Below are 26,893 nucleotides of genomic sequence, written 5' to 3' on the forward strand. Positions count from 1 at the left end.
AATTGTTTTAAAAATATTCCAAAACTTAGTAAGAACATCATTGACCAAAACTATAAAAAAATAGTGTGCATAAAATTATATAAATTTTATTAAAATATTAACACATACTTAGAATATGTTGTACGAGTAATGTATAATTTCAGACGCGATTTGTTTGAATTTGTCATTAATATATAGAAATGCGGATAAAAACAATTTCATCCTCAAATTAATTCTTATTGGCAGTGTGTAGAGACAATCATATCTTCATTTGTACGAAGAGTAAGTTTTTATGACACAGGATGACAATAATTGATAATTGATGTTAACAAATAGGGAAATTAATACTATATAATATAAAAATCAGAAAGCAAGTTTTCTAATATAATATTAAGAATAAAGAATGTATCGTTTTTAAAAGTAAATATTTATCAAACAATTTGCTATCTAGTTCGTGACATATATTAATTGCAATTTTTGATTTGTAATTGATATTACGGTTGTGTTGAATGAAAAATCAATCAAATTAAAAGTTCGCGTATAATTTTATCAACCTTGTTTCATTAACCAACTACAATTAATAATTACTCTATTAAATATAATAGAATTATAGCTGCCATCATTGAACTGTTCAATTATTTTCATCGTCTTATATTTTCAATAATACATATATTCCTAGATTTTAGCGTATATTATCGAAGAATATTTCAAAATTTGTTTTACATTTTCTACGATTTCTTAACATTTTGTTTATATCGTTTCTATGATCTTTTTTTACAAAATAAGTATCAAGCAAAAAAGACATTTCACGCATCAATATCAGTCTGAAATGCTTTTCACCTTTAAAACAATAATTACATAGATTAAATGCATTATGGTAAGAAGATTACTGTCCTAAAATTGAATAAGTTTGTGTATGATAATGTTTTACAATACTGTAAGTGTAATATTATATACTACAAATGAATTTACGATATTGTGGTGAATTAAATAGATTGCATTTTCTTTATATGCAAATGTCAATGCATTAAAGTCATGTCTTTTTCTTCTTCATTCTATGATTTAAAAAGAAAGATGAAAATAGACGATAGATATCTATTTGAAGAAGATAAATATACGTTGTTGAAAGATTACTTAGCATAAACTTTTATCTAACGTTGTCTAAGCTGTGCACTAAATGTACAAGTGTTGTATTGGTATTTGCTATTTTGTAATTTATATAAATTTTATGTACATTATACATAATAATATTAAAAACAAAGACCCTTAAAGATAGAAATTCACGCAGTCGCATTTCATGTAATGTTCTCTATTTATTCGGTACAATAACTTTATCAGACTCATCTTTAGTTTATGAAGATTAATTGAAATTGATATGATAGGCCTGATTGTGAACTGTTCATATATTTAGATCGATGTCTTATATTAAATAACTTTTATTTTGTTGCACAAATGTCAATTAGAAACATTAAAAAAATGTATTCATATGAGTGGAAAAGATTTATAAGTGATACTCTGATTAGTATGTTTGTATGTTTTAATGGATTATAATTTAGTTGTTTTTATCATATTAATGTAGTATTAAAATATTATTTTATTTTTTGAGTTTATTAATTATATATGTGGTTATCTCTGGCAGTTTTCGATACGATATTTTTTTTTATTATTATTAATGATATTCTATTTCATTTTTAATACGTTATATTAACAGATTGTTTCAAACTTATTTTTCTTACATTTAAAAAAATGCGCAAGCATTATGTTATTCGAGATCCATGCAATATTTTGTTCCAACTTCACTTAATGAAAGTAAAAATATTCATTATACACATTTTGACTTTACCTAAAATTATAAATAATATGTATTTCAATATATCACAATATGGTGGTGCCAAAGCATTTTAAAATTACTATACGAAGTATCAGCGTGCGTGAAACACTCATAAATTTGTGTTTCAACATAAGTCTTTAACTCTGTGTATTTTAATTTCAGTGCTGAGCTATTAAAATTCTAACTATTCTGCTTCATCAAAATTTTAACAATATCTCTTTTTACATATATTTAATAATTTTCTTTTTTCTCCAAATTATTTATATGCTTCAAAATTAATTCTTGCTCAGCATAAATTTATTTTACTTTAATCGTATAACGATTATAAATTTTGCTAGTCTATAATTCGGCACCCTATCTACTTAACGAAAACTTTCATTTTTTTATTATGAACAAATTATACGAAAGACGAAAAACCAGGCAATGGTGCTCTCGACCTTGCCATATTGTTCATAATAATTTGTCCCCCATTTAAACTGACAACGGCACTACCTTCAGGTTCAGAATCAGTGTACGATGAATAATTTCTAACTGGTTTCTGGCGTTTCCAGGATTGTCTTAAGGAATCATTAACATTAGCGTAATGATTTACGAAGGAATGTGGATCCGATTGTACACTTTCATTCTCACTTTCAGATCCCTATAACATAAAATATGTTATGTATAATGCTTATGTTTTATACATATATTTAAGGAATGTTACCTGTGAATCTGTTGAACTAATTTCGGAAGGTTTTTCCGTAACGCTGCTATCGTCAGGGTTTTCATCATATCCTTTCAGACTTTCTTCGTCGCTATGATAAGCAACAGAGGCTGGTGATGGTCTAGGAGGTGACTTTCCCAACATTGTAGGAGGAGGAGGATGCATAGATTTTCTTGCTAAAGTGTTTCTTTTACCTAATGTACCACAAGCATTAGCCATATTCATAGCACCACCACCTCCTTGTCTTGATCTATAAAGCTCTAAATCAGACTCTTGTCTATCATCAGTATCCATCGCCATAGACTCTTCAAGTGTCTTTTGTGCTTCTTCTAGAACAATTACTTGATTATTATAAACTCATACACTTTGTGTTAGAATGTATTTATTACAACTTACGTTTATATTTATAGCTTTTACTTTTCACGCATAGCACTGCTATGATCATTATAATAATTATAATTGATGCAGCAGCTAAAGTAACCATAAACCAAGTTTGTCTGTAAAACGGTTTATGTTGTAGGTATGCATATTCAAGGTATAGCTTTGATGGAGTTAAAATCTAAAAAAAAAAACAGGAAATTATCATTAGTATTTAATGCTTAAAAATATTTATAAAAATGTATATACAGCAATCCTATTTACCGTTTCTGTGGAATATGCTGGATAACTAATTCCATAACGATTATATGATATTACTCTGAATAAATACGACGTAGATGGAAGTAAATTTTGATAAGATACAGAATACTCTGTCAATGGTCCATTACTACTACGCACGATCGTCTGCCAACGACTGTCATCTATAATTACAAATATAATAATAAAATTTATTTGACTTTGATAATGAGATCATAAATGCAATTGGAAACTTCTGCAGGTTTTCATAAAATTATGTACTACAGGAAAGAATGATATATCTGGTTGCTTTCATAGCTTTTAAGAAACTAATGATGACTGAAAACTTGCATAGTTATGTTGTGTGTTATACATTACATATTTTAAGGGAATTAATGAAGTATTAGACGTAAAAACTGAAAAATTAAAACTGTAGGAATACACCATCATCTAACATGTCAAACTTTAGCTATTCATTTATTACTGTAAATTATAGCAGCATTCGAAGTTAAGATGTTTGATGAATTTCTAACTGAATTCATGGAAAATGTCATGCTATGACATTATCATGCAATCAACAGTACAAATATCACTAAACAAATCACAGATTAATAACAAACAGGAAGCTATATTTTAACGCTAACAAAAATCATATTTAACTGTTGAGATCATCTAATATAATACTCGACGTTCAATATATTTACGTGCATTGACACTTACAATGCTGCCACTCTTCCATTGCTATATGATTATAAAAAAGGCAATATTAGTAATACAAATAATATAATCTGGAATTTTATAAATAGATAATTTATTTTTAAATATGTGAAAATAAAATAATCAAAGTAACTCTACTATTCAGTTTTATCTTTCACATGTATAAATATATGCTTTTTAGAAATATTTTTCATTTTTTTTATCAATTCTGCAATCTCCGTTTTAATATTTGAGGGGTTTTATAAGTGTTAAAATAGTTTATATTATTTACCTTTCCGGCGCGTTTCGATGTAGTATCCTAGAATGGGTCCTTTTCCAGAAGCACCATTAGTCCACTGTAATTCAACACTAGACACTGTTTTTGTAACAGCAAGATTGCTAGGTGCCATTGGCGAACCTTCTTGTGGACCTGTTGTGACATTTCCAGATATAGGCGGACCAAAATCAATGGTTTGCGCTCTAACCATAAAAGTATACGTTTCTTCTTCTTCTAACGGTTGAATTAGTAGACTTGTTTCCGTTACCTTTTGTTTAACTTGCTTACTAAAACCTACAATAATATAAAATGTTACGTATCTAAGCAATTGTTTGTTTGTATATTAAATATTTGGAATAACTTTTATACTAAAAAACATACGATCATTTTGTTCTGCAGTTTCATATGTAACAATGTAGCCGACTATTTCACCATTTCGTAGTTTTGGTGCTTCCCAAGAGACGCGGAGACTAGTCATTGTAATTTCTGAGAATTGTAAATTGTGTGGTGGTCCAGGTATATCCTATAAATCATTGAATATATTTAAAAAGGAAAAAGAGAAGAGAAGCAATTATGGCATCTGTTTAATTATTGTTAAACTTATGTACCTGTTTAGTTCTGACAGTGATAGATGGGGTTCGAGGACCATCACCGGCAGGGTTGAAAGCCAATACTTGAATACGATATTCTGTATATTTATCTAAAAACACTAAGCTATGTGTTAAGTATGATGCTGGTACAACTTCTATTTCTTCTTCCTGTTTGTTTTCCAAATCTTGAGGAGAATCAGTAACTAAATAGAAAATCTAAAATAAGAAATATGAATAATAAATATTGCTTAAACAATTAAATTAAAAAATAAATTCTATATGCAAATGATAATTTTACTTTATATCCTAATAAATCTCCATTTTGCATATTGGCTTGGGGTGGTTTCCAACGCAGATGTACTTCTGTAGAAGAAATTGGTTCTGCTTTTAGATGTTGTGGTTCTCCTGTAGGAACTGCTTCTCCTACATATACAGTCACTGGAGGGCTTGATGGACCTTCACCTTCAGAATTGAAGGGTAACACTATTACTTCGTAATACCTATCTTCTGTCAAGTCGCTTAAAACAATCTTTGTAGCCTGCAGAAGTTAAGAAAAGATTAATACAACTTATCATTTACAATCTATTACAATGTTCTATAATTATAATTATAATCATTACTTTTATTCCTAAAACTTCTTCTTTAGGAGTATCTTGAAGGGCTGTGGGGAAATCAGAAACTGGTTGATAAACGACGCGATAACCACCTGTTTCATGATCGCCGCTCCAATATACTTCATCTATTGCGTTCCAATGAACTTCTATACTAGATGTCGTTATTGGAACTACTTTCAATCCGGTAACTCCCCGAGAAGGTGCTATAAATTCATATTATGATAAAAATTATGTATCTTAACGAAATAAATTTAAGACAAATAAAAAATGAATTTTATGTACCTGCTGGTAGAGTTTGAACTTGAATAGATTCTGTACTCCAAGTTGAAGGACCTATATCGTTAGTTGCTTGTATTCGGAATTGATAGAATGTAAATGGTTTTAAATCATTTGCTGTATAAGATGTTAATGTTGGTTCTACTCTTTCAGGAATCGTTTGAAATGGTCCTGAATTTTCTGATTGTTGTACCGTATAATATCTATAAAAAAGCATTATACATATTAATTTTACATAATATAAAAAATTATACATTAGATGTAGTGAAAAACTTACCTTAATGGTGCAAACCCATCACGGCCAGGTGTCCAATTAAATGTTATCTGTCTACTTTGTATTTGTGATCTGCTAATTTGTGGCATCGATGGCGATTGTGGACGTTCTCTATTATTTGTAGTAAAAACGAGAGCGTACGCTGTTTTTCCCCATCCTAATCTCGTTTGTGCTGTTACCGAGAACATGTAATACTTCTCTGGCTCTAGTCCAGTTGCTCTAAAAGTTCTATCTGATGCAGGAAACTCCTTCGAAAATTGATGATCCTGGCTATTATTTAGATGAAACATAACTTTATAGGCGAGAATCTCTCCGTTCGGATCTTCTGGAGTATCCCAAATAATCCGAGCAGTGGTAAAGCTTACATCAGGGAACGATACATTCGATGGAGGTCCAGGAGCATCTTCAAATGTTTGTACTCTAACTGGCGGAGTGCTTAAAGTGCCATCGCCAAGACGCGTATAAGCTAGAACTTGTATGTGATACTGGACAAATTTTCGAAGTTCTGTTAAAGTTGTTGTAAATGTTGTGTTACTAGGAATGTTTTTATACTGGAATGCTGATCTAGCATTTGCACCATAGTAAACTTTAAACCCTTCTATTTGTCCATTCTGATGTTCTATGGGAACATCACCCCATCTAACTAATATAGTCGTGGAAGACGTTGCATTGGCTTCTACATTAATAGGACCCATCGAAGGAACTGATTCGCGAGTTCTTTCAACAGCTTTCGGGCTTATTGTCGATGACCCAACGTCATTAAGCGCTTGCATTACAATTTTATAGAGAGCATATTCTTCCATGTTCTCTAAAATATACGAATTCGCTGTATGGTCTTCTATAGTTATGCTCTTTGACTTGTTCGTTCGAACTTCAGTATAAGTAACATTATATCCTCTTGGATTTCCGTACCACTCAATTTGTTGTAACGGAATCCATCTAACACGCAATTCCGTGGCGCTCATTGCACGAACCGTAACATTCCTAGGAGGATGTGATGGTGGTGCTTGAATCGTTTGAAATTCTTTTGTTGGTTCGGAAGGTTGGGAAGCACCGACAACGTTGTTAGCTATTAATCGTAATTTATACTGCATAAATGGAATTAGACCACCCACAGTGATTGTACTAGCATCAGGATCTGAAACTTCGTAAATATTGTACCATGTTGTGTTTCGAGTGGTTTGTGCTTGTACTGTCCACTTTATTATGGACGAATTGCCGTCAAAGCCTGGAGTAAATTGAAGAACAACAGAGAATGCATCTATATTAGACAGTGCTAATTTAGTTGGTGGTTCAGGAAGAACAGGCTCAACGCCTGATTGAATAACAGCTACTGCTGGTTTTCCAGGGCCTACTGAAGTCCAAGCAACAACTTCAAATTTATAATGAGTCATTGCTTGTAAATGTTCGATTTTGGCTGAAAGAGTGTCTGACGTGAAGTTTTCTACTCTTAGAGAATCCGGTACATCTTTGATCATATATTTTAATTGGTATTGGATGAGAACTCCATTAACTTCCTGTGGAGCATTCCATTTAACGGTGAGTGAACGATCACTTATGTTTTCAAATTGTAGATTTTCTACTTCTTCAGGTACATCTTCGCGTGTACGAATTTGAACGGGAGAACTTTTTTCACCATCACCTGGATCAGTGAAGCATAATACAGTTATATTGTATAAGGTGTATTTCTTTAAACCTGTCATAATTGCACTTTGCTCTGCAAGAGGATCGAATAAGCTAGGTGGTACGGTCATCGACTTGTATTCGCTCGCTTCTGTAAAATTATGCCCGATCCAGGCTTGTAATTTATAACCTTGATTTATTCCATTAATCTTTTGCGGATTGGGAGGTTTCCACCACACTTTTATCGATGTTGAATTAATAGCTGTTACCTTTACGTTTGTGGGTGGTGCTTCAGGTACTCCTTCCTTGGTTTTAATCTTCAAACCTTCCGTAAATACTCCAACTCCTTTATCATTATACGCTGCTATCTGTACGATATAATCCTTCCAAGTAATTAGGTCGGTAATAAGATAATTTCTTTGTGCTTCGTTAGTAATATTCTGTATTGTCCATGGATTGTCGCTGTAACCGTATAGTCTATATCTTAATACATATCCTAAAATATGGCCGTTTCGATATTCTTCTAATGGAAGCTGCCACTGCGTGATTATTTCTGAGGATGATCGAGCGGAACCAACGAATCCTACCGGTGGTCCACTCGGAGCTACAGTAAAATTCACAAATATTAATAAAAGTTTGGGAAATTATTAAGATTTGCAGGCTTGTAACTATTACTTACGCTCTTGAGGAAGAACTACTACATTACTAGGATCCGAAGGAGGTCCTTCACCAACACTATTTTCTGCAGTCACTCGAAATTGATATGCAGCAGCAGCTTTTAGATTGTTCAATAGTACCCAACGATTTTGTGCCGAAACATTATTACACTCTGTGATCCAATTTAGTGCAGAATCAGGTATTGGTCCTATATAAAGTAAATCGAAAATATATACGTATATAAGTAGACATGTACAGACAGATTAAATTTTTTATTAAAGATCAATTTATGTTTAACTACCGAGATCAGAAACCTCTCGCCTTTGAACGATAAACTTTTTTGTTGGACTGTTTCCATCAAATCCAGGAACCCAACTAACGTTTATGGTGCGAGGTGAAATTCGCTCGACTCGACTAGCCATTACGTTTATGGGTGCGAATGGTAATTCGATTACACTAAGACGAGCAGATCGAGTCTCATTTCCTCCTGGAGAAACCACAGAACACATATATTCACCCACGTCAGACGCACGAACGGCTGCTATTTCCAATGTACCATCATTTCGCATTTTTACTCTTTGACTGGCTTGTGTATTTATTACTCTGCAAAAGCAACAAATGTACTGTAACCATTTTTATTATCATTAATATCATTAATGTAAAAATGCACGTACTGTGAATTATGAAACCATGCTATATCGTACAAAACACTTGGATCGTTGGAGACCTTGCATTGTAATTCTGCGGTGTAGCCGAGAAGTACAGAGGTATCCACAGGTGGTTGAATAATTTGTGTTCGAACTGAAATGAATTAAATTCTGGTCAGAAACGGGTGATTTCTTAGTACTCTAAAATTATTTAATCATATTTTACCTAAAACAGTAAGATACGCTGAACCATTTACAGAACCAGCTTCATTAGCTCGAATACACGTGTATTTTCCGGCGTCGTTTGGTTTTACCGCAGCAATTAAAAGATCTCCGTTATCTAAGACTTGTACTCTTCCGGCGATTTCCACAGGAATTGTATCTATTAATGAATCAATGTGTATATCAGTGTTATGGTATTAGTTGCCCGTACGAATTAGTGATTAATAATTTACCATTATAAATCCATGTAGTGTTAGGTATCGGAGCTGCTACAGCATTACATGTTAAAGTTGCATCCTTCCCATCTAATATAGTTTGGTTTTGTGGACCATTCTCCATGATTGGTCCAGATGCTGAAAACAATAATTTGAATCTATTAATGTTTTGCTTGTGACCAGGAAGAATTGATTACATGCACGCAAAAAAAGGCAGGAACAATCGATCACAAAAGTAAACTTTCCCCATTTCAGTGTTTTCCAGTATACCATCTATTGACATTTTATGAATAATAGTGAAAAATGAATCAAAAAAACATTGGAAAGAATTTAATAGCGTTCATTCATATATATAATGGAAAACTCTGAATTTACCAATACCTGACTTCAATTAATAATAATTCTCTATTACCGAAACTTTATTTTCACTAAAAGTTAAATTACGTATACTCTATGGCACAACTACGGAAATAGCTAATATTCAAAATTTTTTCCCTACGATTATTTTCCTAATCTAGAAACGTGCTATTCACGATATATTTTGTCCGTTTACTGTGACGAAGATACGTGCAAATGCTTAGAACAATTCGTCTACGTTTTCTGATACTGATAAAAGTATATTAATTTTGTTCCAAATATAAATATAATTGAGAAATACTCTTTGTTTGTAATAGTGTTAATAACACTGTATATTGTATGTTGTGTAATAACATCACATCATATTTATTATTACGTTCTTTGAACATGTTGACTATTTTCTATAATTTTTCAAAGAACCAATGTGTTTTACACACAAAGAAACTATCGTGCTTTGCAGATGTATTCACTATAACTACCAGAAAAAAACACGGATACAGCTGGTAAAAGCAAACATTGTGGTGTGATATGCATTCTTCAAGCATGTGCCCGGGGTAATTTCAAAAAGGAGGTGGATATTTCGTGACGACTTGTCGTTAGAATCTTACTGTCTGGATATTGAGAGAACTTAAAACGGCGATCAGATTGGCGAACTCTGACTACATTGTAGCCAGCTGCCCAGCGGACAACTCTGTTTTTCAGTCTGCTTTCTAATCCTTCTGCCCCATAAAAAATACGTCATTTATTATAAATATAAAGAAACATCGTTCGACTAATAAAATAAAACAAAAAGTTAATAATAATATATTTAATGATTTCATGTAACTCCAACGTGTAATGTACTAACTTTTTGCTTTTAGCCAGGTATAACTGGATGCTTCACCAGCGTCGTTGGATGCAAGACATTGGAACATTCCTGAGTCATCCATGGTTAATTTTTTAATTGTTAAGGAGCCATCTTCTTCCAGTGCGTACCTATACATAAAAGTGCAGAAGAATATAGAAATAGGAAGATAGGAGAATTTTGAATTTGATAGATGATTTCAGTTAAAATACACACTTTAGGTAGCAATTAATGAATTTTGTTTAGTGATTGAAAATTTAGCAGTTTTTCTAAAAATCATACCTAAATCCAAGAAGATGATCAACAGGCTCTGCATTTCGAAACCAAGTGATTTTAGGAGGAGGTACTCCGACAGCATCGCATGGTAACGTTACAGTTGATCCATAATCACTAAGAGTCTCTCGTTTCAATTCCGTTATAAAAGTTGGTTTTTCTAAAATATGATAACATAAGAATAACACATATGTGGGAAATTTAAAGGTTACGAATCTCCAATTGTAGAATCCGTCTTACCATATACGACAACATTCGCGCTCGCGTTCACTGTTGGATATCCACCGCTTCTTAAGTCCACATGGCACGAGTATACGCCGGTGTAAGTTATGTTTGCCGATATTAACGCCAAAGTCCTATTCCACGAGTCGTTAAAACTATATGATATCCTCGAGTTCTCGATGGGGATCCCGTCTTTCGTCCATAAAGTTCGTAACTCATGAAGAGACCTAAAATTACCCGTTTGAAACATTTCTCTCACAGAACAGTTTCATGTAGAGTGATTACGAGCCACTTTATCAAACTTTCAAAGTATAACCCATTCTCTTTAAGAAAGGGACAAAGGTATAAAGTCTTACTTTTTCAAAGGTTTATTTTGTATTATTACAAATATTCAGATCTTGTAGAATGGAGGTCGCAAGAACATTATTATTTTATTATATGACTAATTTGTATCCTTTCTTCTGTAAAATTCACGAATTACCTAGCATTGGCTATGCAATGTATGTAGGTAACGTCCTGGTCCTTGATAATCTGAGTGTCCTGCGGTTTCACTATGATACTAGGTGCCACCTCAGCGTTGGCATCTCCCGTAACTTGCAACTTGAAAAAGGGACTGTTCTCCTCTTTTCCCAATTGCGTGTTAATGGCTCTGGCCCTGTTTAACATATAAAAATGCGAAAGGAACATTTCCTTTAGTTTCTCTAGTTATAAGAAAATTACATGTAACGAAAAATAAATTCCTCTATTCCTTTATTCAAAAATTCCCTTAAGTTGAAAAATTTTACTGTAGACACATAAATGAATATATAAACTTTTAGATTGACAGCTTATATAGCTATCATCCCATAAAGTTTCACAGGTACTTCATCCATTCTTTGACGACTACACAAGGTAACTCCCTGGACCAGTTACTTTAATACGAACCTGTACAGGCCTTGATCGTTCTCAGACGCGTTCAGGATAAGCAACGTGTGATGAACAGACGCATATTTTATGCCGTATAACAACGAGCCGTCGGACGTGAACCATGTAACGTCAGGTGCAGGATGGCTTTCTATCGGTGGCAGCGTTAAAACAGCCGCGCTGCCCGATTTCACGCTCACCATCCTCTCTGTGAGATCCTCGAACACCCCCATATCTGGACAGGATAATATTACGGTGTTACTTTCATCATGCTGGATGCATTCACTGTGACAAAATATGTACGTTGCTTGTGATAATCAGAGCATCGTGTCCTAGAGCGCGATAAAGAGGAGAACGCGGATGGATCGAATGTTGCTGTGCGCAATAAAACTCGCCGTGTTTAATTTACAGTTGGCTGCTTTATGTAGCTCGATTTTGAAATATTATTATTATATTATTGTGTAATTCGTTTCCTGTTTTTAGTTTTGTTATGGTAGCTCGAAATAAATGAAAGTGAAAGCAACTGAAACGTGTTCGATTCTTGATTAGGATTAATTAGGATAATTAGAAAAACGTGAAACTGTTGTGTTTAATTATATACGTACAGGCTACCGCAAATGTAATTCTTTCACTAAATATAGATCCTACGTCGTTTGTGGCGACACAGTGATAAACTCCTGCGTCTTCTCTACGTGTACTTTGTATTCGAAAATAAGGCTCCGAAGTAAGCTCGTTGCTGAGGGGTACCCCATCCTTGAACCACTTATATTTTGGCTGAGGATTTCCTGCGAACAGAATGTGAACGTAATAATGTATCAAAGAACAGTACTTTATTTATCTGAATTTATCAGAGGACAAACAATTTATATAATTGAAGTTCTATCTTTTAGAAAAGATATAAATCATTAAAAGCGAAAGTTTCATTAACACAACATTTTACTACTAGATACATTACATATACTACAGTGATGATCCTAAATTTGTGTATTTTCAACAAATTATTACAATTTACACGATTTCAGTTTTCGTTTTCACGAATTATATCTACTTCACGTTTAAATGTCACAAATGATGACAGTTCAAGGTATTAATATTTTTCGCGGCTACTATAGGCATTCTTCGTTTGGTCAAGAAGTAGATGTAATATACAGCGACCTAATACTATTAGTACAGGGTCATACTATCATATTACGGCACTACGGAGCAACTGTAAGGCTTCATCTGGCCACCGTCTCATCCGGCTGTTATTCGATATTTCATGAGAACAATGGGATATTAAAAACACGTAGGAAAATTTGTCAGTTTCCATAGAACTGAAATTCGAGTAAAAAAAAAACTCCGGGAATCTCGAAAATGAACCATAAATCGGAATAATCGCATGATTGTTTCATATCTCAAAACTTATCGATTAAAATAATTTATTAAGCTGTACATTTACTAATTGTAAGAACAAGACATTTTTTATTTTCAATTTGATGATTAAAATTTGGAATACGAGAAAAGTACGTTTTACCAAGTGAACTCTATAAGGCTTAATCGATTCATCTTTAAAATAATATAATATCGCGGTAAAATCGAGACGAGAAGAGGTTCTTAATGCATTTGAAATCATCGCTTCCGGGTCGAATCTCGTCGAATATCCATGCTACGTTCCCTACTTACCCCTCGCTTGACACTGCAGAAATTTTGTCCGATTTTCGCTAAGAATATTGCCGCTGCTGGAAGGCTGAGTGGTGAAGCGCGGTTCTTGGAGGGTCTCTGTAAAAAGATCGAAAGAGCGAATTTCAATATGTAGTTCAATTACGCTGTTACTCGCGAACAAATTGATTAGATCGATATAACATTTCGTGTAGATATACTTTTAGACATTTTCATAGATTTTTCTGGAAGTACTTATGAGATTGAGTATTAAAATAACAACGTTTCATACCTTGTACGAATTTGATATCGAAAGAATTGAGAAAGGGGTCATAAACTCGTTATAAACTGTACGAGAAATGGTTTTTAAGGTACTCGACGAATTAGTAGTCTTCATAACTGAAGCAGTAAAAAGAAGGGAATTCTTCGAAGCAGTTCTGAATGTTACGTTAAAAAAGCTAGATTTTAATTCCTTAGATCCTAGCGATTTTGTAAAAAGACACGTTTCAATATTATTACTAGTACCTTCTTCCTTGTCTCAAGAAAGTTTTCGTCCAATTTACGGAACTTTCAAGGAACGGAACAAAGTTTGCGAGACAATTAAGGAAAAAGCGTATATTTAGACAATTAACGACGAAACAAAGAGAAATATCAAACGAAACAGGTTGAGCGTTGCGGTGAATTCGTCGGTTAGCCGATGAGAAAGTCCACCGTATTCGCCCCCATCTTAAAAATCATCGGACCGTGTCAGAAAAGAGGGTGCACGTGTCGGTTTACGTCCATGTGACTCGGTTCTACGGCATCCGGCTGTTCGCATTCTTTACTCTTCTCTTCATCCTTTTGGTACACCATAAACTACGCACGTCTAAACCTGATGACTCAGTCGTTGTTACATGGGACTCGAACATAATGCACGTATACACCATAAACTATAACTTTATGAACCTTTTTCGGCTGCTTCGCATTGCATTGGAATCCATGCAGTTATTTACTTCGAGTATAGTTCCTGTATTCATTTATTCCATTACTATAGAGTACTATTGCGTTCTTTTTAATTAAATTATAGAATTTCAAATTATAGATTATGCATGATGAGTCTTACAATCTATTTGAGCGTATAGTGTAGAGAAAATTTTCTTGGTCAGCCATTCATTTGGTTAATAAAGATCTGTTAACTTTCACTTGGAGTCGATGAGAAGATAACATCATACGACATTAACGCTGCAAATTACAAGTAACCGCTAATGTGGTTAAGTTTCATTAAAAACTGATTCGAGTATTAACACGCTAATGGAATATAATTAGAACAGCCTGTGAAACGATTATTTCCAAGTAAAGTCGTTTCCTTTCAGCTGTACATACAAACACGCAAGAACACTTCACGACGACGATGTGTTATTGTGTTTCTTGGCGTATGGAGTTCCTCGTCAAGACGATAACATTTTTAATCTTAAACGAGCTGCGGGAAAAAAAATAAATATCCTTTATTAGAGAAATTACGCAGAAAGCATTTGAAATGAGAAAGTCTTTCATTTGAAATTTACAACAAAATTAATTTTAGTACTAGAATGCACAATTAGTGTTCCGAAATTTTTAGAATTCGATTGCCTTTAAACTTTCTGTCTGTTTTAAATATTTTTTATAATCGAATATTCTATAATTTTAAAAATCTCTCTTTTACAATATGATTGAAAGCGTAATGCGATGAAAGAAACCATCTTCGCGTTAAATAAGATCCACGCAAGAGTAACGAGAGACGGTTTCTGAGTCGATAAATTGGAATGATCGTTGACACAATAATCGATGGTACACTCGATAATAATTTCTTGAAGGCCGGTTCGAAAGGCTTGTCTTGTTGAAAGAAATGATATAGAATGGGAGAAAAAAATAACGGGCTATTATCTTTCAAGTAGCATTTTAGACGGTCGTGCTTGGTTGACAGTTTCTATTTCCATGACCATATAATCAGTTGCGTTAGCTTGAAACGATGACGATGAATTACAGATACGATAAATACACGTCCATTAGAGAATGCACACAATATTTTCGTGCTTTTTATTACTCGATTATACGTTCACGAACGGCATCTTTGTGTCTTCCCATGGGAATATTTTGTTAGCTCGAGTACGCTCTTTATGAAAAGTTTATAGATTCCGATTTTAAAGAAAATTTTGTTATTTTTAATCAATTGCAATTAGGAACAAGGATACAGCAATTCAAATCTAAAATAAAGAAAGAAGTATCTATTCCAACAAATATAAGTATGTATAAATCTATAAATATAATAATTTTCTTATGAAAAATTATCTTCTTATGCAACTTATCTCCAACTTATCTCTAACTTATGGTCCGTATCCAGATAAAGGTAGAGAACGCTAATCAAACTATGTAGAATTAATTTGCCATGGGTAAACACACGACACGCCCTTTCATTTATAGAGCATAGCACAGCTTCGTCTTGAAGCATAAGCATTGCGCTTAAGGACCGCCATTCATTATTCTTGAAATCCATCAGTGTCTAGGAGTGCCGCCCGATGTAATACTTAACTAGTAAACTTTCTATTGACTTAAAATTGCACTACATCTATGAATGCGTGACAGAACTGTCTTATCGATATCACATTGAAATATACTCCGTATCTCACAAGTTTCCGTATAACTTTTATTACTGTTATTAGATAGAGCTTATCACAATTCATTCTAATGATAAACGCTACTAACTAATAAATCCAATTCTATAAATTCGTTTACAGACTTTACAGCATAAGAGAGTGGCGTAATCAATAATATTTAGGCTCAAAAACTGACAAAATCTAAGGAATAGCGTCTTAAACCGAATTTCTTATTTTTAACATAGAATCTCTGAAATTCCAGGAAATTTACTGCGCGAGAGAGTAAATGCACAACAGGTTGTTGTTCAATGGAAGCTCGATGTGTGCGCAAACGGTAAGTGTACAAGTTTAGCGAAGTATTCTTTCTGGTGAGATGGCGAGAAAAATGAGACAAGCTGATTACCTCGTTTTCTTCAACGCACCGAAATAAGACGGAACATTAATGCGGTCAGGCTGAAATAAGAAGCGGCAGCTTCATATGTGCTCCTTATAGCATCTCAAAGAGGGATACTCGAAGAGCTTTAATAAGTGGAGCACAACGGGTGCTGCTTTTGGGTCCTGCATACACTGTAGCATAGTGAGTCTGGAATTTCCTTTCATCCTTTTAATCAATTTAAATAAATTTTTATGATTATTGTAATTTTTATAATACTTCTATGTGTGTTATTTTCTACATGATAAAAATGAATAAAAAATGTAAAATGGAGCATTTTACTTTTGCATACTTGCAGCATTTTACTTTCCTGTTTTTAGTTATTCCATGATGAAATGTTAGTACTTGACTATCACACCGTGTAACATGGCATAACAGCATGCATTAATGCGACAATGTAATCATTTGCATAGCATCGCGGTGTCGTCAGTAACTAACTGTAAAGCTTAAACGTGGTATAATTAGGAAATTTTGAAATTAGGAAGCGCATCTGTATCAGCAGAGGCTTGTATACATGCTACTTTGTATATTTTCAAAAAGGATAGTGCAAGTAATAACAGAAAATCAAGTTATCGTACATCTTCAAATTTTATAAAAATTTACTTCATCTCCATTTTATCAAGATGAAAAGATATTTTTGTATAAATCGAACTTTTAATACGCTAGATATTTTGTAATATTCTACATTCAATATTCAATCTTTCTCCATAATTTTAACACGAAATTATATAATAAATATATAAATTATATAAATTATATAAACGACCGAATACCGCAAATTCATTCAAATACATCTGAGAATTGCCGTATTCGCCCCGCATTTTATGCAGCCTCTTTTGAATTTCCGATTCGAAAAGTTCGCGTCAACGTGAGCGATATTCAAGATATTAAACTGTGGAAAAAGAACGGAAAATTTTTCAACGACCTAGAAGCTGCTCGAGTTCTAAGGAATATTTTGAAACGTTGAAAATATTACATATTTTCGTGTTCACAAAGCATTCCGTGTCAAACTCGACGATATCCTTATGTATTTTCATATCTCTTTTCTTCAGTATTTAAAAATTGTCCTATTCTTTTTAGATAAAATACTATTAAAAACGTACCAAAAAGGTATATAAAGGCGCATAAAAATATTTGACTGGGTCCAAAATATAAAGTTGGAGTTTCTATCAAAATTCACCCTTTTGTCTACAAAGCGTATGCGAATAGTTAATTATATAGCAACGTGTTTTGCTGACCGGTAACCAACCAGAATTCGATCAATAAGTAGAATAAAACTAATTGCTATTTTTTTAATACTAAAATGCGAATGAAAATCAATACGAAATTAATCTTGTTCTGAATTCGAAAAATTAAAATTTATACACGATATCTATGATGTCAAGTAACTTTAATAATTCACAGCAGTATATTGTAAAATTTAAAGAAGTTTTAAATAACGTGATTCGAACGTATACATTATAAATATATATTACTCCGAACTGTTGAATTTTTAATTCTCTTTTTATTTCAATGGAATAGTTCCAAAGACTATTCATGTACCAAAGAATATTCTCAGTCACTAATGACTCCTTATATTGATCGTATCAATTACTCACCCCACAAAGAGGTGCATGACTTTTGTTTCATCAATTTGGTCCAAATTTCGCGTATAATCAATTTAACACTGTATTCAAATAATTTAATAATTTATTATCCAAAATTATACTATTCAAACATATGCAGTGCGGTATATTATTCAAATATTTTGAATTAGAATACCCATACCTTTTGATTTAACATTCTAATGCCTAAATCTTTAACAAAATACAAAATACAGATCATTATTATAATACAATATCTCTCATAATTTTTTCTACAAAAACAAACTAAACTTTATTATTGATATAAAATTCCAATTAGTTCAACGCAGCATAAGTTCTCGTTATTTTTTGCCAAACAACAGCAGAAGAACAGTAATCAACGAAGCATGCAAATAAAATAGATTTTCCGGTGATTCGTCCATCATTGTCGGCGAAGCAGCGTACAACGAGCTCTATGAAAGGAAAAATCAGGTTTATTCAGTACGACAATCGCTGCACGATTTATCCAGCACATGCTCGTGTTATCGTGGCTGTACAAAAGCAACGGTACACGTTGCTGAACTACTGAACCCCTATTTTAAGCACCGCAGCTGTCACACGAAATACGGTAAGAGAGAGGGTATGCGTTTACGCACAAGGGCAAGACTGCAGCCCGTGGATAATCTGCTTTTACTAACAGCATACTACTAAGTTGAGGATATACCGGATCTGTTCGAGAGACGCTCTCCTTGCTCCCTAAAAATATGCGCGCTCTCCACAAGGGTTGAAGTTTTCACTGAAAGTGAACTCGACCTCGGGTGGATCACTTTCCCTGTATCACTGCCGTGTTAGATATCTAAACAGGAGTTAAACATATAAACGTTTTTATTACAGACTTCGAAATTGAAGGATTTCGATTAGAGACATTTTATAACTTCTAGGTATATTTTCAAATTGATTTCAGATTTTATCATAACATTCGTATCTCGTTACGATGTTAATGAAATGTCAAGTGTTGCATAACACAAATATTCACGACTACACTGCGGATTTTTTTGGATGTATGAAAAATTGTAATGTGCAAAAATATACGAAATATACGTAACAATGACAAATACATAAAAATCCAACTTTCGTATATTCATTTAAATGCTTTAATTCTATCGTCAATTAATCTGTTCACCACATTTTCCATTATAAACCAACAAGTATCTATACAAACATCCCTACACACGCCTCCTAAAAGAAGAAAAAGGGAAAGAATGAAGAGAAATTCCAACAGCGTGGTTTCTCCTTGTCGGATCAGCTTCGATCGAGACGAAGATGGAAGTTCAGCACTGCACAAAGAAGGCAAGCACGAGGTTGACCACCTGCAAACTGCAGAGAGAGGGAGAGAGTGGCATGCACCCCAGCGGGCGGAAGCTATAGCTGGCACTGCGTGTTGTAAGACGCAATGCGCAACATTTTGCGGAGGCCTTCGTCGCTTATCGGTCAGGATATCTCGCGTGAACCAGCCCGAATCAAAGTGAAATCCGTGCTGTCATTCAAATCGGACAAACTGTGCGCGCCATAATTTTTCTTTTTCTGGAGCGAATCCATGCTTCAGTTTACGAACCCAGTCGAGGAAGGTTTTTAACTTTCTATCATTGATCCCGGCTTTCTTTCCCTCTTTCCTTCTGGAGTGGTTCTTTTTGAAGTAGAAAATTAGTGATCGATAAAAGTGAGATTAAAATTTGTGGAACACTTTCTTTCATCTAGGTAGGTGGTTCGAATACTTTGAACATATATTTCTTTTGAAAAATAGACAAAATATGAATAGCTTGGAAAAATGTATTACATATGGTGTAATAAAAAATTCATACTGAATTTTGTTCTTAGAATTTTAAAAATCTTTTTAAAAGGGCTAAGAATAATTTTACCCAAAAATTTCCTATACTAAAACATCGCAATTTATCCACCTGTGATATACACACTTGCGATAAATAGTCATAAAGTTTCAAAAACATCCATAAAGCCAACTGACAATAGTTTGCGGCGCATGTATATCATAAGTTTTTCGATGTTCACAGTTTTTAATATTCGCAACAGGATATATCTCGACTATAAAGTCTGTCGACGTATTTGGCAGAACAAAGGAGTTTCAACAACTTCCAATTCGAAATAGTTCCAGGTTTGTCCCGTAAAGCAAATTTTCCACGCAACAGAGCAACATAAATTTCCACCCAAAAATAAGAACATATTCTAGTCTTGTACAAAACATGACAATTGATCTAGATTGTCAGCGAAGAGATTAATCGATCGGAACCCTGTGTTCATGCAAAATTTAATTACAATCTACAATTTCAAACAAAGTAATAATTCTTAAAAGGGTCAATAATTTGCTGTTGATTCTTTGCGGTGACTAGATTTATTTTCTTCAGTTATTTTAATTTATCTCATAGATGTCCTAATATTTACGGATGGGGATGTAAGGTCGCGTTCACAACATCTTTCTGGGTAAACGCACGCTCTTTGGAACGATTCGATAAATCGGAACGAGGATAGGCAGACGGGCGACAGAATGCGGCACTGGCGAAAAATCGCGTCGAAAAATTGGCAAAGCAGGGCGACTTGTCTGTGCATTTCGGTCGAAAGTAATCGTCCAACTCTCGTGCATTCCTTTTTTGTTCCCCTGACATCGAATCGATATCGTATCATCCGCGCGCGATCGAAAACCTTCTTACTGGCTTATCGTAAAAACACCCATTCAGTCGTTAGTCATCAAAATTAAATTCAATTTAGAATTTGCAATTTTGTCCCATTTTGATAAGAACAGAGAAATCGACAGTATTAGGATAAATAAGTTAAGGAAAACGACGATTCGAAATGGAGAGTTCGTGCGCCACGTTTTTTTATGAAACGATAACTTAAATTATTTTCATCCACAATTTGAACTATTTTTATTCATATACTTGTAAAGCTGCGAGTAAATCGAATAGATTTAGAACAATTTGGCATCCTTTTCCGGAAATATTACAACAGATCGAAAAAAAATTTTAAATAGAGATTATTTGTTAAAATAAGAGATAGCAATTTACTGCACTTTTGCGTTTAAGATTATTTCAATTTCGGATATTTTATGAAAAAGTATCGTGTTAAGAGAAAATTTTGATAACAATGACAAGCGAATAAAGCGTGAAACACAAGGATGTATTTTAAGAACTTCATATGTTTTCTTCCATCCATCTTCACCCAATAATAATGCCATACTGGTCCTCATAAGTGCACACAGGTGTGAACATGAGGTAAGTACGCTTTGGTTTCGACAATAATAGTCTCTACCCTGTTTATGATTCATTAGAAGTAAAAAGAGCAATGTACTCGATGCAAGTGGTACTTTATCCTTTCGAGAAACAACTGAAGCAAAGAACTGGAGTCATTCGAGTTAAAGTGATTTATAGATTTGATCGTATACTTCATAATAGTAACGTAGAATCATTCCAATGAACTGAAGTTTACAGATCAAACGATTGTTCTAATACTTTTGGATTTTGTACAAACTTATATGTATTATGAATAAAAATATAAAGTTATTTAAACATTCAATTATCCGTTATATTACAATAATAACGCTTAATATTCAGTGAGGGCATTTTTAACACTCATTTACGCAGAAATATGCAAAAACCTTTGAAAAGATCTAATATATTCAACATAACATGTCCAACCATATGCCCCATGAAGATTATTATTAAACGTTTTCAAAATGCGTGGTACCACACCATGAAACCAGTGCACCTTTCGCAACACTCAACGTTTCCCACCGAAACAAGCATGTTCAAGGTTCGTTATGCCAGGGTTATTTAAATCACCGCCGCTCTCACCGTATTGTTTACGCTCAATAGAGAACGCAGGACGTGCTTAACCTAACCCAATGCTAGCTTTTTCTCGTCTACCGTCGACGAAAGGAGATCCCCAGAGGGAATCGTGGGGACATCGGAACAGGAACGTACGAAAGAACGAAACCAATGGTGCATCGACCCTCGAACACGTGGCATCGTCGTCGAATTCGAGCTTGTGTTTCTCCTAGGACCATATGCGCTTGGCTTCCTGGCCGCACTTCGCTTACAAGTGCACTTCATCGTCGGCTAAAGCCGACGACGGGTGGTTATTTCAAGGCGAACCCCTGAAAAAAAAGAGAAAGTTCCCTCCCTTCGCCCTTTGTCTAACGCCGCTGACTCAGCCAGCCACTATGCTAGACTGCCAATACCAGCACACAGAAATTGCTGAATTTCTTCTGTTTAACCTGGAGAAGCTTGTGTCGACTCGAAATCCTCGTTGGTTCGCTATTACGAGCATAACGTGGAGCTCGATCCCTGGTGGACATACTGTGACCTTTATCGTATTATATCTATACTTATATAATGGCTTGAATGTGTTAATTGTTGGTATACATAGCTTATTATGGCGAGGTTTGGGTTTATTAAGGGTAGAAAGCTTGGTTCTTGGATTTGCGTATCGTAAAAGAGTGAATGGTAGCTTTAAGGATCCTTAATTATGATTTGAAGAAAGTTTTGATGGTTGATTGTTTTGTGAGAGGATTCTATTTTTTTGAAATTCATTCTCAATTCTTTCGGTCTGCATTTGATAGCAATAGACTGCATAACTCCTATAAAAGCAGCCCCAAAACTTTCGCCATTTGCTCCTACCCTGAACTCACGGTTTCTAGCTAAAACAGCTATTAAAATCGACCCGGAACTTTCGAATTAAATACATTCACGTAACACGTCAAAAGCAGAGAACCTACTGCATATCAGTAGGCATAGTACATCGATAAGAAAGGTAGTATAGTGGATCGATTTTCAGTGAACGTATTCCAAGAAATTGGTCGAGTTCAACAGCCACGAAGGGAACACCAAGATTACACTTAGGCGACAAATTAACTGAATAAATAAAGAGAAATTAAATTAAGTAAATAAAGGGGGAATAAGTCGCAATCTTTCATTGGTCATGTACAATTGATAGTTAAAAAAAGGTTGAACATACGACGGGTCAATATGATTTAATTAATTAATATCAGTATTATCGAATTTACTAAATTAATATTTTAACATTATATATTTTTTAAACAAATAATTAAAGACCAGTTCACCCATTCCCTGTTCAACAAATCTAACGCAAATTTACCGCTATCAAATAAACGAAATATCGAGCACACGCGAGCATACAATTTCATTATTATATGGAATGATTGTACTTCTCGTATGGGTTGCGTCATTAAAAATCTAAATTTGCTAAATCGCAAAACATCACCGGGTGAAATATCGGAGCGGCGCGACGCATCGCTCGTCTGCATCGGGGTTAATGTCACTAACATGCTATTTTATTTACGTTCCGGTCGCGACACCCACTGAACAGCACAGCGTCATCCAACGTGTACCTATTCTAAAGGAGGATACGTGGCAGTTTCCGCGGTTACAATTTCATTCGGCTTTGGAGCGCAGGCGGTGGCTTCTGAATTCCAGTCTCGACCGTGAACCTCGTTCATTTCGGTCGGCTGCACTGGCAGATAGCCAAATATCTCTTCTTCTCTCCTGGTAACGTGTCTAAACGGCTACCGCGAGACAGAGTACAGTCCGACTCTGTACTCTTCAATGCAATCGCGTTCAAGTACATTACACCGGAGGTCCAATGCCAATCCGAGCCGGCGCTGCTTGTCATAGCGTCAAACCAGTTTCTCGCCGATAGACGCGGCCTTCTGATGTAAGCGTCAAAGAAAAATCAGCGGGCTACGCTACCAGTTACATCATATCATTCTCAGGAAATAGAATTTCTCTATTTTTGAAAGATTCTTGAATGAGAATGAGTGACTGGAAATAATAACTATGATATGTTATAATAAGTAGGTTGTTCTGAATGTAACTTTGAGTGATTTATTTTGATTCTATATTTATAATCTTATTCGGAGGTTTCCATAAATTACAGACAATTGAAACGAATGATGAAGCTTCGGTTATTTGATGGAAATTTTACTTACTAACCGATTAAATTAACTCATGCTGATTGAATTCACTTATCTGGACATGAACTCTTATCAGATCCACGAAAAATTTGTTATTGCGTAGAGAATCAGTGATCTATCTCCTATTATGTGAACTCCAGTTACATAAATTGCTGGTCTTCCTGCTGTATATAAATAAAATTTTATTCCATATAGCAAAAACATTTCTATCTATTTTATTAGGTTTCCTTTATACTATAGAATTTATTACTATTATTATTATTTTTTATTGCTCATTTATGACTTTGATTCATTCATTTCAATAATTCCTTGATGCATAGAAAAAATATGTATATCAGATATGTATATGTATATCAATTTCCTAATCATTTCACGCAGTACAATTTTAATGTCAAGACATAAAGTGCAGAAATGACAGGTTTTCACGTGGAGTGCACAATGTGCATAGGGCACAATGTACACACGGTCGTTGTTCAGGAGTCGAAGAGTAACTCGTTCACCAGAGCAAAACCTTGAATTAGCACAGAAGAAAATCACCGACAATTCAGTGCACATTCTCACAACTTGCGCATTCCCACGACTGAATCTTCGCCCTTTTTTCGTCTACATTTTCTAGAATCCAAGTTTCCTTTACCTAGAAAGAAATCCAGAAAAAGGTTTTGTAAAATGGCTCTTATTAACTCGTTTTTTAAATAACACAGACTCGTCGCATTTATTGGAAAATTATAACAAATGATACTACGTCTCTGTTTAGAACAAAGTAAATGTAGGTAAGTACTTTGCAGAATGAGGTCAACAATGGGGATAAGTAGGAGAAGAAAGATATGATTCTGTTACCATTACATATTAATGCGTATTTGTATGGATTCGAAATATAATGTGACCTTATCCTTAATTAGGATATTCTTAGAGTATTCTTCAATAAAATTATTGATAGAGCTACTTGTCTTCTTTAAAGAATATTATCGGAATTGTTTCTTAATATCGAATCTTTTCAGCGGTAATCGAATGTTCTTTCAGGAACAATAATCCCATTTCATTGATTGATTTTTTGTAACTACGAAAGCGAAATTTACAAAGAATATTTCTAAAATTATGAAATTCGTAAATTCATATGTTGAAGAAAGCAAAGATAACAAGTAAAGCAGAGTAGAAAACTGTCTTCTCATAAGAACAGTAGATTGGAATTGTAATCCCAACGGGGTTAATAGTGCAAATTTCATTATACACATGCGAACGTGTGAAGAACGGGCGGAAAGATGCAGAGTGAAACAGAGTGTTTAAAGTTCATTGAACAATCGGCTGGAACGAGGCAGCTGGCGGTTCGCGATATGTAAATGGAACGTAAATTTGTAAGCATCGCGTGCTCGACCTAGAGAGAAAGAAGCCCTTTGAAGGGAAATCCTTCAGGAGACGGGAGGAAACGCGGTGCACGCTATCATTTTTGCACTACCAAGTCACGGCAGTCTTTCTCCTCTTTTTTACTTTCGATCGAACGATCGTTTAATCACATTTCAGGCCTGTTTTTTTCTCTTCTAAAGAAGATTCGAGGTTCAGCCGATTATCTTTCCTGTGCCTGCAGATAAAACCGATAATTGAGTTGCTCGTCTCAGTAGTGAATGAGAATAATAGAATTGAAAATGATTTTATTGAAGAAAAGTCTACTCTCTTCAGTATTTAAGAATCTAATCTATCACATAAATTTATAATACATAACAGAAATCTGTTAAATCTCTATAATAACCATACAATAGGAGAAGAATGTCAAGTTTGATTATAAAATTGATTATTTTCTTTTGTTCCCATGATGATTGTTAGATGTAATAAAGGAAGAAGAGTTTCTTCTCATTATTTATGTGGGAATAATCGTGTTGCAACAAGATACAAGTTTTGCAATGAAATAGGAAATAGCTGTTTATAATGTAGTGCTATAATCTTCAATTTACATCCAGTTCTGAAATTCATAAGTTAAAAGTAAAATTGGAATTTCTTCAAACTGAATTCAGTTATAAATTCAATTCGTTTCTATTACGTTACGATACAAGTATGCTTAATAATAAATGAAAATGGAATGAATTCTCAAGTAATCTTTTGACGAATCTTTCAATATTATACAATTGAAATGGTCGAACACTTTCGGAGCTCTAACGACAATCGATGGAATTTCTTTTCAACGATAAACAAGGTTTAAACGCTTGATAGGGCCGATTGTACCGAGCTTAGACACTGAAATCAAAGTTCCGCGTTACATAAGGTCGATCGATACGATTAGCTCGTGTATCTATATAACGGTTATTGCACTTTGTTGAATTGGAATTAGTTCATCGCTCTCGCAGTCTTAACTGGCCGTTTTACCAACTTGCGTAAGTTGCAACTGGCTCGAGTAAAAGTGAAATAAAAACTAGAAAGCGATCAAGTGTAACAACAATCGACATCTACGTCATGTCTTTATAAAATTGATCTCAGATCGATTAGAAAAAACTGCTCGTTCCTGAAGTGGAAATACACGAACATAGTTTTTAAAGTGAAACTCGATGGGATAAAATATCAATCATTCGCTTTAAGGATTGCAGCGTTTGCATGTAGATAAAGCTAATTACAAAATACTGCTATATATAATAATAAAAATTGTTTTACCCACGTTACAGTTCACTACATTATTATACAACATTTGCTTCGCGCTACGGGTGACGTTTAAACTACCAGTACCCTTATCCCAACATACAATACTGCATTTACTTCAGCCAATTATTATTCACGTTCGTGCTATGCTGCGTGAATTCCTACCGACATTCGAAGGACGCACGAAGACGTAAGTGGCGGAAGATT

The 26,893-nt window shown here is 34.2% G+C and overlaps 1 protein-coding gene and 1 long non-coding RNA gene across 6 annotated transcripts in view; one reads left to right on the forward strand and one right to left on the reverse strand.

Moving 5' to 3' along the window:
- Positions 1-61: 61 nt before the first annotated feature.
- Positions 62-26,893, reverse strand: part of LOC100646338 (protein sidekick) — a 43,573-nt gene continuing 16,741 nt past the window's right edge. Inside the window, exons 2-26 of one of the 5 annotated variants that reach the window (XM_048414744.1) lie at positions 13,481-13,576; positions 12,424-12,603; positions 11,840-12,053; positions 11,397-11,570; positions 10,934-11,142; positions 10,703-10,853; positions 10,424-10,551; positions 10,185-10,292; positions 9,238-9,357; positions 9,009-9,164; positions 8,810-8,936; positions 8,437-8,738; positions 8,158-8,343; positions 5,859-8,082; positions 5,588-5,784; positions 5,312-5,508; positions 4,990-5,229; positions 4,710-4,907; positions 4,483-4,624; positions 4,117-4,395; positions 3,849-3,869; positions 3,156-3,313; positions 2,910-3,072; positions 2,514-2,842; positions 62-2,450 (exon numbers count right to left, since the gene is read on the reverse strand). In XM_048414744.1, the coding sequence (XP_048270701.1) occupies positions 2,208-2,450; positions 2,514-2,842; positions 2,910-3,072; positions 3,156-3,313; positions 3,849-3,869; positions 4,117-4,395; positions 4,483-4,624; positions 4,710-4,907; positions 4,990-5,229; positions 5,312-5,508; positions 5,588-5,784; positions 5,859-8,082; positions 8,158-8,343; positions 8,437-8,738; positions 8,810-8,936; positions 9,009-9,164; positions 9,238-9,357; positions 10,185-10,292; positions 10,424-10,551; positions 10,703-10,853; positions 10,934-11,142; positions 11,397-11,570; positions 11,840-12,053; positions 12,424-12,603; positions 13,481-13,576 (6,542 nt within the window). In that variant the 3' untranslated portion in view covers positions 62-2,207. Of the gene's footprint in view, positions 2,451-2,513; positions 2,843-2,909; positions 3,073-3,155; positions 3,314-3,848; positions 3,870-4,116; positions 4,396-4,482; positions 4,625-4,709; positions 4,908-4,989; positions 5,230-5,311; positions 5,509-5,587; positions 5,785-5,858; positions 8,083-8,157; positions 8,344-8,436; positions 8,739-8,809; positions 8,937-9,008; positions 9,165-9,237; positions 9,358-10,184; positions 10,296-10,423; positions 10,552-10,702; positions 10,854-10,933; positions 11,143-11,396; positions 11,571-11,839; positions 12,054-12,423; positions 12,604-13,480; positions 13,577-26,893 lie in introns of all 5 variants that reach the window. The other 4 variants (XM_012321245.3, XM_012321248.3, XM_012321247.3 and 1 more) reach the window with 4 other exon arrangements.
- LOC125387233 lies at positions 7,297-10,652 on the forward strand. The gene is made up of 3 exons (XR_007227814.1): positions 7,297-7,394; positions 10,037-10,368; positions 10,437-10,652. It is a non-coding gene; the product is annotated as an uncharacterized LOC125387233 (long non-coding RNA).

The sequence above is a fragment of the Bombus terrestris genome, chromosome 3, assembly GCF_910591885.1.
Source record: "Bombus terrestris chromosome 3, iyBomTerr1.2, whole genome shotgun sequence".
Lineage (NCBI taxonomy): Eukaryota > Metazoa > Arthropoda > Insecta > Hymenoptera > Apidae > Bombus > Bombus terrestris.